Source organism: Pyricularia grisea (assembly GCF_004355905.1).
Source record: "Pyricularia grisea strain NI907 chromosome Unknown Pyricularia_grisea_NI907_Scaffold_8, whole genome shotgun sequence".
Classification (NCBI taxonomy): Eukaryota; Fungi; Ascomycota; class Sordariomycetes; order Magnaporthales; family Pyriculariaceae; genus Pyricularia; species Pyricularia grisea.
The window spans coordinates 995-13,872 of NW_022156721.1; the positions used below are offsets into that span (position 1 = coordinate 995).

The following is a 12,878-nucleotide window of genomic DNA, read 5'->3' on the forward strand; positions in this document are numbered from 1 at the left end:
GCCCCGGCGGCGGCAGAGGCCCCCCCGAGACCCTGGGAGGCGCGGCCGGGCCTGAGGGGCCCTCCCTGGGTGCCCCGAGGCGATTTTAATTAATAATTTGTGTAATGGATTCGTGTTAAATGCACGTATTACATGACGTGTTAGAACGACGGGGATACACGTAACCCTCCCTTATATAAACACACTTCCAGCGCGAATAAATAACGGTCTTATATCTTTACCTTTTAGCTTCAATAATAACTCCATTTGGGAACCCAACAATTACAGGGCCGTTGGCCTACCCCTTCACAATTTTTATTAAAAGTTTAAAGTTAAATGTTTCGAATGTGTATTTGTTTATAATATTAATGAGAATAAACTAATCGGTGCGATCGGTAAAATTAATATATAAAATCAAACAGTATTTTTATACATGGTAATTATTTATTTATACCTACTTATAATCCAATAAAATTCTATTAAAATATCCGCTACATGTTTTAAAAACACGTGGCCCTACACCTGGTTTATCCACTCGCATGTCTGCCCATGAATAATTATTTGGGTTTTTTAATTTTAATTCCTCTATCGTATTTTCGCTGGTTTCTTTCCCTATGTTTAATTGTGTTTTTCGGCTGTTTATTTTGATTAAAGATAAAGCGTTGGTAATGGTCTTTTTGGCGATGGCCCAAAACAAATTATATTCGTTTTGGTAACAAACGAAAGATATAATAACTAAGAAATTAACAGCGTTAAACTAGAACTTTATTTGTTTCTTTTTTTCCTTGAAGTAGAATTTTCGTCAATAAATGCCAATATCCTAGCTTCCGTGCTATGTTTACCCCGGGGCTTGACAATAATATGCGTGACTTTGTGATAAGCCACGTTATATTATTTCCGGACTTTTTTCAACCTGGATATTAATATATATATATTTATATATATATTAAGTGCTCCGCGCAAAATAAGAGTAATTCCTCGGCTTTTAAATATAAGATAGGGGTGGTTAATATATCTTTCACGCCGTGTTATAATCAAGCCGCCATATTAATCAAGCCGCCATATTAACCAAGCCGACCATCCGACCGGCACTGCAGCCAGCCTCAACAGCAATGACGACCCGCCCTGCACGCCCAGCAGACCCAAAGCCGCCAATAACACCGCACAAATTAGCCCGCTTGCCAGCTGCGGGAGGGAAATGGCCATATTATGCAACCCATGAACGCCAGCCACACCGACGCGCGAGGTCGCGAGTTCCCTGTTAATTAATGCAAACGGAATCCACATGGTAACGGCCCAAGTAGCGCCGACGAGGGCGACGAGCCCGAGTGCGGCGGTGGAGGTGTGCAGCAGTGTGGTGAGGAGGAGGCAGGAGGTGGCGACGGACTGGGAAAACAACCACAGGCGTGGCAGGTTCTGGGGCGCAAGGAGGGCAGTGGCGTGGGAGAGGGCAAACAGAAGGACGGTCGAAAAGAAAGTCCCAAGCGAAAAGGCGAGCGAAGCGTAAAGGCGATAAGGCTTCGCGTCGGCCTCGGGATGTGGGTGCGTCGCGTCGGACAGAGCTGGATTTGTCAGTGGAACCGGCATAAATAACGGATGGGGGGGACTTTCGTACCTGTTTCATAAACATACCTGCAGATAATATTAGTTCACCTGGGGCAGCTAAGACAGGATTGAAATTCTTTTTTTCGAGGCTCTTACGTGGACATATAATACAACACGGGAAACCACCCAAACCAGGCGGCGAATTGCACCTCACATACCCGTCCAACGAGCGGCGGCATTCTCCGCCACCGCCGCGCCAGCTCGCCAGGCAGACACGTGGCGAGGACCCGGCCAGCGTCGTCCTTGTCCTCGGACTTTACACCGGTCGACGCAGATTCCGGGACCAGGTAGCACACCAGCCCTACGGTGGCAGCGGAACAAACGGCAGCGACGCAGGCCAATGTGCGAAATGTGGCCACGGGGCCGGCCTCGTGGGCATAGACGGCGGAGACGAAGCCGGACGCAGATAACAGTGTGGACCCGAGCACACTCCAACGCATAGACCACGCCGCCGCGTCGGGCTGTTGGGCTGGCGGGCAGACGTCGACGACGACGGCGCGGACACCAACCGAATAGGCGTTCATCGCCAGTAGGATGACGGCAAGGAAGCCGACGGCGACGGCCCGTGGCTGCCAAGCGTCTTGGGTGGCGGGGCCGAACTCGGGCGCGAATGCCATGAGGAGCATGGAAGAGATGACGAACACGGCGCCAGCAAACATGACGGGTTTGCGTCGGCCGTAAGGGTGTTGCGATAGGTCGCTAAGGTTGCCAATCACGGGCTGGACGAAAACACCAAAAGTGGGACCTAATGCCCAAGTTAAGGTTACGGAAAAAGGGGTCATGCCCAGGGAGAGCAGATAGGGCTGTGTTGTGGTCAGTTGACGAAGTTAATGTTTGCAAAAGAGAGACGAACCGTGCCGCTAGACTGCAATAAATACCAGCAGATTTGTACCCCCAGGCTGGGACATGTTATAAGGATAAGGCGGGACGTGGAAAGTGGCTCGATTGGATTTTGGTCAAACTCGAAGAGAAGTGGCTCATGTCCGTTAACGAGAGTTTCCGTTGGGGATGGACATGGCGATGGTGGGGTGACTTTTAACATTGTGGCGAACGGATAGTGTGAATACAAATAAAAGAGCTGCTCCGAAAAGAAAGAAATGTCTTTTCGACGCAACGGCCGGAATAAGCTGTGTGGAGTTAATTGTCTATGGACGTAAAAGGTAATCTGGGTGTATTTGGTTTTCATTTTTTTCGCGACTAATTTTGCTAATCCAATCCGGATATATAAGCCCCATGATTACATAGCAGCGTCGTATAATAAAGATAAAGTTCACTTAATTTTGCCGGGTCGATCGATCATCGAAAACGCACATACAAAATGCGACTCCCTTACAGGAGAAAACCAAGTCTCAAAATTCTAAGTTTAATTAAACTTTAAAGGGTACGGGTTAACCAGGACAGCATCACTCAGCCCGCGCTCCCTCGATACGATTCAGGACCCCAAGAACCTCCGTACTAAAACCAAACACTGTCCAAAATCTTGGACGAATTACCGCGAGGCAGGGGTCCCGCTTAGGTTAAAATGCTAGACAATTCAAGAGGGAAAACATTCGATAACCCAAATTAGAATTATATCATTAGCGTTTAAAATGACATATTATGCCGAAAGGATCATGATTAAATTCGCTCGAAAGCGAAGTGAATATCACTGATTAAATTTAACTTTTTATTTATCGCGCAGCGTGCTCAAGGACTTTAAAAGTTCGAGGAGCAGGGGTGGAGAAAAAGAAACTCGCGGATAGTATAAATGTAAAATATGAAGGCCTAGGTACCCTGGTGATAGCACCACATATAATCATCTACTAGTTTACCAAGGAAATATAATTGCAAGTCGAATTAAAATTGACCCTAGTGTTTTAAAGCCCCAAAGCTCCACGAGACGAGCATCGTTATAAATCCATATCTATATCGGAATTAACTACATTAACCGACATATGAATTAATACAAATCCGGCAGTTCTGGTGCCCTTAGCAAATAGCAACCTTTAATTCCAGGCCAAAACTTGACAAAAGGTTTCGACCTCCACCTGCTCTCCTCATTCGGCACCACGACGTCGTCGCTGCAATGTACAGTATGCCCCCACTCCACAGCCATACCAGGTAACAGCAATTCGGGCGTTTGCGGACCGAAGCGCGTCGCGGCCTGCGTGAGCACCTTCCACGAGTTAATGCAGTGTCCCTTGTGGTGCTCAACGCGATCGTACGCCTCGCCGAACTCGCCGGTCCTAACGTACGTCAGGTTGAGCGCGTGCAGCTTCTCCTTGTCAAAGAAGACCTCGTGGACGGGGTTACGGATAAACTCGTCGGCGATGTCCTCGGCTTGGCAGTAGGGCCGCGTCCAATAAAGGAGGGCCGGATCGTACACGCAGCCTCGTTGCTTGGCTTCCGCGACGGATTTGCCGCACGAGGTGACCCGTGTAATGGCGGCCTGACGTTGTAAATAGGTATCTGATAGCGAGGCTGTGGGCACTGGTATAAATAATGCGTGGGTAGTGGTTGCAAGAAGGACGCCGAGGAGGAACGCCAGGCTGTTTCGGAGGGTTTGACGGAGACTTATTATTGTATTTGGCTGGGGAGGTGCGGATTCTAGCGTTTTTTCGGCGTCTTCATTACCGAGAGTCTGGTATTTTGCCATTGATGCCATTGTAAGGGATAAGGACAGCTTTGAGCGGGATGGAACTTGCATTGAAAATGTCCACCACCTGTGTTTATAGCTCTTCCCTAAGATATTAGCCAGGGAAGCCCTGAGTCGTGAACATCTTTTCTGGGTTGATACAAAAGTAAAAGCTATAAAGTTTAAATCAAGTAAGAGCGCACCGTTAACTTCCACCAAAATATGCGCGAGTACAAGTCATTTACCAGGATTTGAGTCACTTAATGTAAATAAGATTTTTTTTCCTTTTTACATCCTACGTCGTAGCACCTTAATACCAAATTAACCAAGTATTAAAAGATCTTTTCTTTCGTATGTTAATATTTCCACCAGCTTACCACGATTTCCTTCTCGTCACCTTCCCTTTCTTTTGGATCCGATATAATTTACACCATGCCGGTTTATTTTCGACTTTTGCACCTTTTGGAATTCATCCTTCACTTGACCACAGGGTTCTCGGTCGCTCTTCTGGCCGGCTGGGCCTCACAAACATCATTCTTTGGTCACAAAGCACTGGGCACAAGCAAAATGTCCCCCTTTGGCGACCCGGCCTGGGTCAAGGACAAGGCCCTCGCGAACCACTACCCATGCGGGCAGGACGCCGCCACGGCGCTGTCCAGGGGCTGCATCTTTGAGCTGGCCACGGGCACATGGCAGCCTCCTGCGTGCACACACCGAGAACAGAACGACTTCTTTAGTCGCCAGCGCGAGTGGGAGTTCTTTGTCTACGAGAACCTCACCTTGGGCGAGACGCACCCGCAGACGGAATCCGGTGGTGTCCACGACCGCCGCAACCTCCGTGCCGTGGCGTCGCATGATTTACCACATCTCGGCACCAACGTGCAGGTTTGGACGACTTGGGAGTTTCACCTGTACCGCTGCGCGTGGCTGTGGAAACGCGACGTCCTGGCCGCGAACGGGAATATCTCCGGGCCGATTGGCGGCAGGCAAAACTGTGCCGACGAGGCTTTAATGAAGGAGAATAAGTTTGCCATGGGGGATGTCGTCGCGGGATATCGGCTGCGTTTTCTGAGCTGTTCAGTCCCTCCAAACTTTGTGGTTTAATTAATTTAAACCAGAGCAACGCGTGAATATCCGAACTTTTAGAGGCAACTGGTTAAGTGCTGCGCCCCGTTAAACTTTTAAGGTCCAAAGGGTATTTAACTTTCACGACCGTTTGCTTCCCAGTACTACTTTTAGGGCCACGTTAAAGATCACCCACGATTCCTTAGCCAGCACCCTTTTTTAATCCACACAGCGTGAACATTAGTAGATACGGTTTCGAGACTTTTACCCACCAAAAACCCACCCAACCCCGTCCGACCCCATATTGCACCTGTGGATTAAATTCTGCCATTAGGCGGTAAACCCGTTTTCTCGGCCAACAATTACATCAAGCTATTCCCAACTCTCAAACCACACCATTTATTACACCCATTTAGCGCAATATTTACCACCTACCACCTGCCGTAATACCTACCACCTACCGCACCATTTACCCCTTTAAAATTCTGCCAATTAATTTAAATTACGTACCCGCCCTAATTTTAACCCTTGATTGTGAAGGGGTAGGCCAACGGCCCTGTAACTGTTGGGTTCCCAAATGGAGTTATTATTAAAGCTGAAGAGTAAAGGTATAGGACCGTTACTTGTTCGCGCTGGAATGGTGTTTATATAAGGGAGGGTCACGTGTGTCCCCGTCGTTCTAACACGTCATGTGATACGTGCATTCAGCACGAATCCGTTACATTGATCTTGATTTTAGTCCCTGTTGGCCAGGCCCGCTGTTGTTGATTCATGCATTCTATCCAATTTGGCTGGAAACCCCACCCAAAAAGCACCCAGTGCAGACATCTGCTATGTGGATTAAAAAAGGGTGCTGGTTAAGGAATCGTGGGTGATCTTTAACGTGGCCCTACTTTTAAAGGCGCCCTCGTCAGCTTACTACGTTTAACTGTAATTTCTTTCAGCCTTTCACACGCCTTTTACCAAGTGGGGTGTTAATAGGAATAAAGTAATCGCTGCGATCGGTAAAAACAATATAATAAATTAAACGGTATTCTCATGCATAGTAATTATTTATCTGTAATTATTTACAATCCAATAGAGATTTGTTAAAATCTCTGCTACGTGATCTGAGATCACGTTGCTCCGCACGTGATTTACCCACTCGCATGTCTACCCATGAATAAACATGGGGCTAATAATTAACCTTTATACCTGTGGCTTGGGTTTTTATCCTTAACTCCACCCCATTATACATTTCCATTGCCCGAGCCGAAACTTGCCAGACTTAATACAATTTTTCACGTTGAGAGTTATCAAGGTTCAAAACCCCCCTTAAGTTATCCGGTAAAACATAGTCGAGGGACTCTTCCATCTTCGGTCCTGGGGCTTTTAATAGCGTACACTAAATGGGTCCGTGACAATGCAGTCTTTCCTAGCATTGGGGTCCTCTACCTGTTCCCAAGCCCTAAAAGCACAAACTTTAAACTTGTACGAGCCCTCACTAGCCCAAGAACCATTTTCCAGCAATCCACTCCACCCAATAAAATTCTTGGACGAACGGCTGAAACCTCCTGGTTGAACAGGTTGATTGCGTGAAAACACTGCAACACCAGTGTCTTCTCCCGAAGCCGCGGCAGGGAGGACGTGCACAGAAATTGCCCGACTGTACATTCCAAGCTCTACTTTCAACGTCGGGAGCAAAGTTGAAAAGTTTTCGTACTGGGTGGGAGTTTGAAAGCCTTGGAGTTTAAATTCTGCGTTGGGCGTAATGGGCACGGCGTCGTAGGACACGCCCAGGGCCTGCTTCGTCGTAGCGGCCGTGACGAATGTTTGGTTCCAGCCCTCGGGCATAACGGCCATTTCACGCATTGAGCACCCGATTCCCGAGTATGAAAGGCTATATTGCGACCGGTTTCTGCCGTCGTTAACAAAGATGAAACCGCTGTAAAGAGGGCAGCGGGGCTTTAATCGGCTTAAAGCGTCGATATTGGCCGTTACCTGCACCATCGCCCATTCGCCGGGCTGGATGGTTATTGATTTGGGGTAAATGGTGACGTCTGCGTGTGCATTTTCCAGGGAGCTTTTAAGAAACTCCTCGGAAGCCGCCGTTGACGAATTATCCCTAGTCCATGGCGTGACTGTCTTGGAATCGGCAGCTAGTGCAAGCACAGTCACGGCTGGTATGTGAGAGAATTTGTATTCAGCAGCTTCGCTCCCTTTGTTTTGAAGATATAATGACATGTTTCCCGTGAAAAATTCGGTGTCATTCCAAGGCAAATGCGAGCGGGAAAACACGGTTTTGGCTTGGACCGCCCCCAAGGCATCGACCACACCATTTCCCTGCAGGTCAACGGGCGCTAAAAAGTCATAAGTTTTGTTGGTACCGTCGTTAAACTTAAGCGGGCGTGCAGTACTGGTCAGCAGCCTCATCACCTCGACGGTGCCGATGCCCGGATGAGCCTGCATAACCAGGGCTGCACATCCAGCAATATATGGCGCCGCCATGGACGTGCCGGATAAAGTACCATACCCTCCCCAGGTCCTCGGCAAAGTTGACCAAATGTTTTGGCCGGGTGCCAGTATGGAGGTTAGACTGTAGCCTAGGCCGGTAGGACCCCATGAATTTCGCCCGTTGACTTGCCCAGGGGGCCGGGAGTTTCCTTTTACGTTAATATAAGGCATATTGTGGGAATCCGGGTCCATGCTTAAAACCACGTTGGATCCCGTGGCCAAAGCGCCGATTAATTCCCGTCCAACTTGCGCGGTCGTGGATCCGGCGGCGATTATACCATCGAAATTATTGTCGAATTGGAATAGGGGCTTGTTTTCGTCGTCGTAAATGAGGACATACCTGACGCCTTTTTTTACCAGGTTTTTCATTTTAACGTTAAATGAGCAGCCGCCACGTCGAACGAGGACAATTGACATGTTGGAAAACTGCACGTCATTTACAAAATTTGAGCATGCATCGTTGGTGATTGACGTGTTTAAAGTGGTCGTTTGCAAAGGTAGGGAGTTAGGGAACCTTCCCGGGGTCGCAGGAGCCCAGGCAAAGTCGGTCGACTGCAAGGTTTGGCTTGTCCGGTTTTGAAACGAAAAGCTCGCTCGGGGTCGACTTTGCACGGAATAAATGGCATTAACCGAACCCACGGTTAAGACTTCTGGGGCTGATGCGGGCGCCCTAGCAGAAAATGGACCTTGCCATCCGTAGTTGCCCGAGGCCACCACGATAAGGCTTTTCCCTGCCTGCGATATCCTGGTGAGGATATTTGACAAGGCATCTAAATGTTTTTTTTTTTTTTTTTTTTTTTTTTTTTTTTTTTTTTTTTTTTGAGTCTTGCAAATTAAAAACCTTTCCAACGCCAACGGTGTAAATATATGGAAAAATAATCACATACCATCAGGGTAAGGACCCGAGTCCAACGTTAAAGATAGTGATATAACATCAACTTTCCGAGCGTGGGCCATAAGGACGGCCTGGATTATAACGTCGGACTGGATTGGAACCTTTTGGCACCCCGCCACACGATAGTGTTCCAGGTTGGCATCGGGGGCCACACCAACGAACCCCAGGGAAGATTGCTTACCAGCGACGATGCCCGAAACATGTGTCCCGTGTTCTGTACACTCTGTGTACGGATCTGGCTTGGGTCGAGGTGAAAGACCTATTTGAAAATCGTTGCCCACAAGGTCGATACCGAACCGGACCTTGAAGCCTGCTCCAATACCTTTGCCGAATGCAGGGTGAAGGTAATCTAAACCTGTATCGACCATAGCCACTGTAATTCCCCGGCCGGTGATGTTTGCCTCTTGTAACTGGCTGACGCCGGTCAGGCCGTGCAAAATGCTGCTGTTCACCGGGGGACCAGCCTCGTCGCCAAGAGGCATCGTGGCATCTTGAGCCCGCGACGCTGGCACGTACGGCCGCGATTGCCAGACCTTGACTACCCCATCCTGGTTGCTAAGGCAATGATTGTAGTCCTTATAACCATCTGCACTGATTATATCCAGTGAGAACCCAGGAAATATAACATTGTTATATGTGTGCCGGAAGGTCAATTGTGCGTCTTGGTAGCAAGACCCATCTTGTGAAATTGACTGCTTGATTTGATGAATAGCCTATAGAGATGTAAGCCCGATAATCATGCTAATTTTGTGAGATAATTATAACTAGTGTGTTTACCTTAACATCTGATACCTCGACAATGTACTGCCTTGACGATAGGACGGTGATAGCAAAATTAAATGTAGAAAATAACAACCAACCAGGAGCCCTCATCCTGCCAGCTTAAAGGTGATAATACTAATGTGATAATCCAGGTTAACGAAGCAAACGTTTCCGATAAAGGGGACGCACCTCTGCTACTTGTGGATCAAAACCAGCTCTGGCTGTTTTATTGGACAAATGTTATATATGTGCATACATCCAATCACGAATTTTATTAGGGACACCGGAATAAATCTTAACTTCCTTAACAAGAAATAATTTTATGTGACCAAAACCTTGGGTAACTAATATTAATTACCCGAGGTTTTGGTGTTATCGGTATCGCCGTTGACGGAGGAAATATGAATCGTTTAAATTTGGGTTTGATACAAGCTAAGAAAAAAAGACAACTTTAATAATTATTACCGGCGGTCCAAGTAAATTTTAATAGTCGATGCCTGGTCCGAACTATTATCCGAACAAAACAAATCTTATTAAGCTGGATGTATCCCTGGTGAAAGTAAAAAAACCGAATAAGAAACTTCCGTTAATTATATCCCTACCTTGTAGAATTTAAAGCGCTTTATGACTCGAATGACGATGTGCATAATTTGAAGTCTTGCGATGAGAATCTACGTGCGCAGCAGACAATGAAACAAATGGAACATTGCGCTGAACGGGCTTTCCGTTCGCATAAATAAGGGAAATTTTTCCCTTGGAGATTAAAATAAAGTCGAAAAGATTACTTACAAAAGTTATACGCCAACGGCCAGGCCGTCGTTTTAAATTATCACAGCAATTGTAAATACAAACACTTGTAAGTCTTTTCCGACTTTGTTTAAGGGGAGCTTCAAGCCATAGTATAACTGATTGGATTATTTCACAAGAGGGCCAAGCATAAGTTGCAGCTATGAAGTGGCCTCACAACGCAATCGGCAAAAGCACATACGCTGCAGTCCCTGGTCACACAAGCGAAGGGGATAGCGAACAGTTGGGGCCGTCGAGCCAGCATGCTATGAAAACAAAATCATGGATTTTAATATCGTGTCTCATCTGGGCCGTCTCTTTGTTCGCGTTATACGAGTACTGCAAAAGTCCAATGTACGACTATGACACAACCGACCACCGCACAAAGCAATGCGGTACAACGGCGGCGGAAGCGCGTGCCCGCGGCTGTCACTTTGACCCCGTCAGCTTCGCGTGGCTCCCGGAGAGCTGCCTCGATCGCGAGCTGGCCGATGAGTTCCGAACTCTCAACTGGACCCTGTACGCAGACGCCAACGCCACCAGGGTCAAGTCGGAGGAGGATTTCTCCAATGACATGACCGATACGTTTCTGACCAACGAGAACCACGTGCTTCACTGCGTCTACTCGTGGCGGCGGATGCACAGGCTAATTCGCGCCGGCAAGCAACTGCATTCGGGGCTGAGTTTTGATCATACCATCCATTGCGGTCATGTGCTTACTGCGCAAAGGCCGCCCAAAGCTATTATTACAAAGGCACTTGTGATTTATCCCGCTTGTTAGGGGTGTTTGGGAAGGCAGGTAAACAGAATACTGATTTTAAAATCGAGTCGAGTAGTTAAAATTGCATAAACAGGGATGACAAATTATAAACATGAAACGCCGCCACTCGAAGTTTAACATCGGCGTGCCAAGTTAAGACCTCTTATTAAATTAGCAAGGGGTGATAACCTTATATTAAGCCTATGGATTTTCATTTTAAAGGATTAAAGAAGAATAAAAAATCCAAGTTTATTAAACATACCTCCATATCTTCCCTTCTTTTACTTGCAGCATCTAAAAGCGTTAAACACCGTGTACAAGAAAAGTCCTACCACGTTAAACACATGATTATTTTCCTTTCTCTAAACGCTTTAAAATGGGAAAGAATAACACGATCGAATCGCTACCTTTAATGGAAGATGTCGAGAAGCTTCCGTCTAAACCCACGACAATTAGAAAACAACCATGGCAAATCCTCCTCGAAGTGGTCCTCGGCGGTATATTCGGATGTATATTAACAGGCATATTATCATCGATTTTTTACGAGAATCAACGCCCTCTCTTAGCGCATGCAGGATTCCCTATCGCCTCGGAAATTAACAGCCTCGTCCCTGAATGTATGTTTAGCGCTGTTTTCCATTTAAAGGAGGCTAATAATGCTCACGTGGCATTAGTTCCACTGCGCAAAACCAAATTTACAAATTTGACCGTTTCATGGCCATCCGCGGACGCATGGCTGGCCGGCACGGTGTCAGAGTTGGAATGGTCAGAACTGCACCATCATCTTCACTCACTAATTCCTCGTAAGCGACCCACCCGGCCCTCCATGCTACTACTAGCAACTGACTTGGCGTGTGCAAGACGGCGGCGGCTTTCTGATGGTCGACTCACCCGAGCAGCTCCATTTACTTCCACCTGCACTGGTCATCTCCTGGCCAGAGAAGCCCACAGTTTACAGCATATCTGTGTTTCATCAGCTCCATTGTCTTGTAAGTCGCGGTTGTTACACCGGCTCGTTTTATATCCCAAGTTTACTAATATGGCCCATGTGGGTGTTGCAGACGGCGATTCTTGACGATTTCAACAGAATACGGACTGGAAGCCCGCCATTGCAGCCTCTTGCACATACGATGCATTGTTTTGATTTTATCAGGCAGGCCATCTTATGTTGTGGTGACTGCACAAAGGAACCCCTCCTGGGAGATGGAATGGAAACAGTAAGGACGTGCAAGGATTATGGTAAATTGTTCATGTTTGCCAAAGATAATGCTCCGACGAGGGAGAAAGTAAAAGCACGCTCTAGTTAATATCGACCAGGATATATTACAGTGTTTCCTTTTCTTTCTTATATTTTTATTTCAAACTTGCATGAGTAGGAGTGGAAACTCCCAGAGCTAGGTTTCGCCGCTAAATCCGATATCAGGGATTATGCATTCTGTGAAAAGTGACTGGCTGAAATTTAAAGGAAAAGTTTATTGTTTGCCATCGCAATGGAATTTCAACATGACCTTTAGTCAAGTTATTTTCGAGCATAACCTTGGCAGGGAGTTTGTCAGTTTCGTATATATTGTGGAACATATAACTATATTCTTATCCCTCCATTTTCCTTCTTCCTCACATCTGTCACTTTAATGCCCCCTTAAATACAATGTTGTTGTTCTTAAGCTCTTTAGTGCTTTCTTTGCCACTTTTTGCTCATCTACCTATGCTGTATATACGGCGGGATCCTTTGACAAATATTAATCCTGTTCACCTGGGTCTCATGGACGATCCTAATATTAACACAAAATGTTAGTTGAATCGTTGCTAAAGTGCTTGTGCCCGAACAAGGCCGCTATAATGTCAGACTTACAGTGATTTTCTTTTGGCAGATTCGAGACAGGTCCGTGTATTTTGGAACCAGACGTGGTCCAGTTCAA

At 46.9% G+C, this 12,878-nt stretch overlaps 4 protein-coding genes across 4 annotated transcripts; 1 reads left to right on the top strand and 3 right to left on the bottom strand.

Annotated features, from left to right (window-relative positions):
* Positions 1 to 1,026: 1,026 nt before the first annotated feature.
* Positions 1,027 to 2,626, bottom strand: PgNI_11885 (uncharacterized protein; the record flags this gene model as incomplete). The annotated part of the gene is made up of 3 exons (XM_031131844.1): positions 1,027 to 1,594; positions 1,681 to 2,387; positions 2,438 to 2,626. The coding sequence occupies 3 exons, from the start codon at positions 2,624 to 2,626 to the stop codon at positions 1,027 to 1,029; spliced, it is 1,464 nt and encodes a 487-aa protein (XP_030977380.1).
* Positions 2,627 to 3,523: 897 nt separating this feature from the next.
* Positions 3,524 to 4,228, bottom strand: PgNI_11886 (uncharacterized protein; the record flags this gene model as incomplete). The annotated part of the gene is made up of 1 exon (XM_031131845.1): positions 3,524 to 4,228. One exon carries the CDS (start codon positions 4,226 to 4,228, stop codon positions 3,524 to 3,526), a length of 705 nt encoding a protein of 234 aa, XP_030977381.1.
* Positions 4,229 to 6,634: 2,406 nt separating this feature from the next.
* Positions 6,635 to 9,133, bottom strand: PgNI_11888 (uncharacterized protein; the record flags this gene model as incomplete). Its single annotated transcript, XM_031131846.1, has 2 exons — positions 6,635 to 8,526; positions 8,644 to 9,133. The coding sequence occupies 2 exons, from the start codon at positions 9,131 to 9,133 to the stop codon at positions 6,635 to 6,637; spliced, it is 2,382 nt and encodes a 793-aa protein (XP_030977383.1).
* A 1,418-nt stretch (positions 9,134 to 10,551) lies between these two features.
* PgNI_11889 (uncharacterized protein) lies at positions 10,552 to 10,980 on the top strand (the record flags this gene model as incomplete). Its single annotated transcript, XM_031131847.1, has 1 exon — positions 10,552 to 10,980. One exon carries the CDS (start codon positions 10,552 to 10,554, stop codon positions 10,978 to 10,980), a length of 429 nt encoding a protein of 142 aa, XP_030977382.1.
* Positions 10,981 to 12,878: the final 1,898 nt, after the last annotated feature.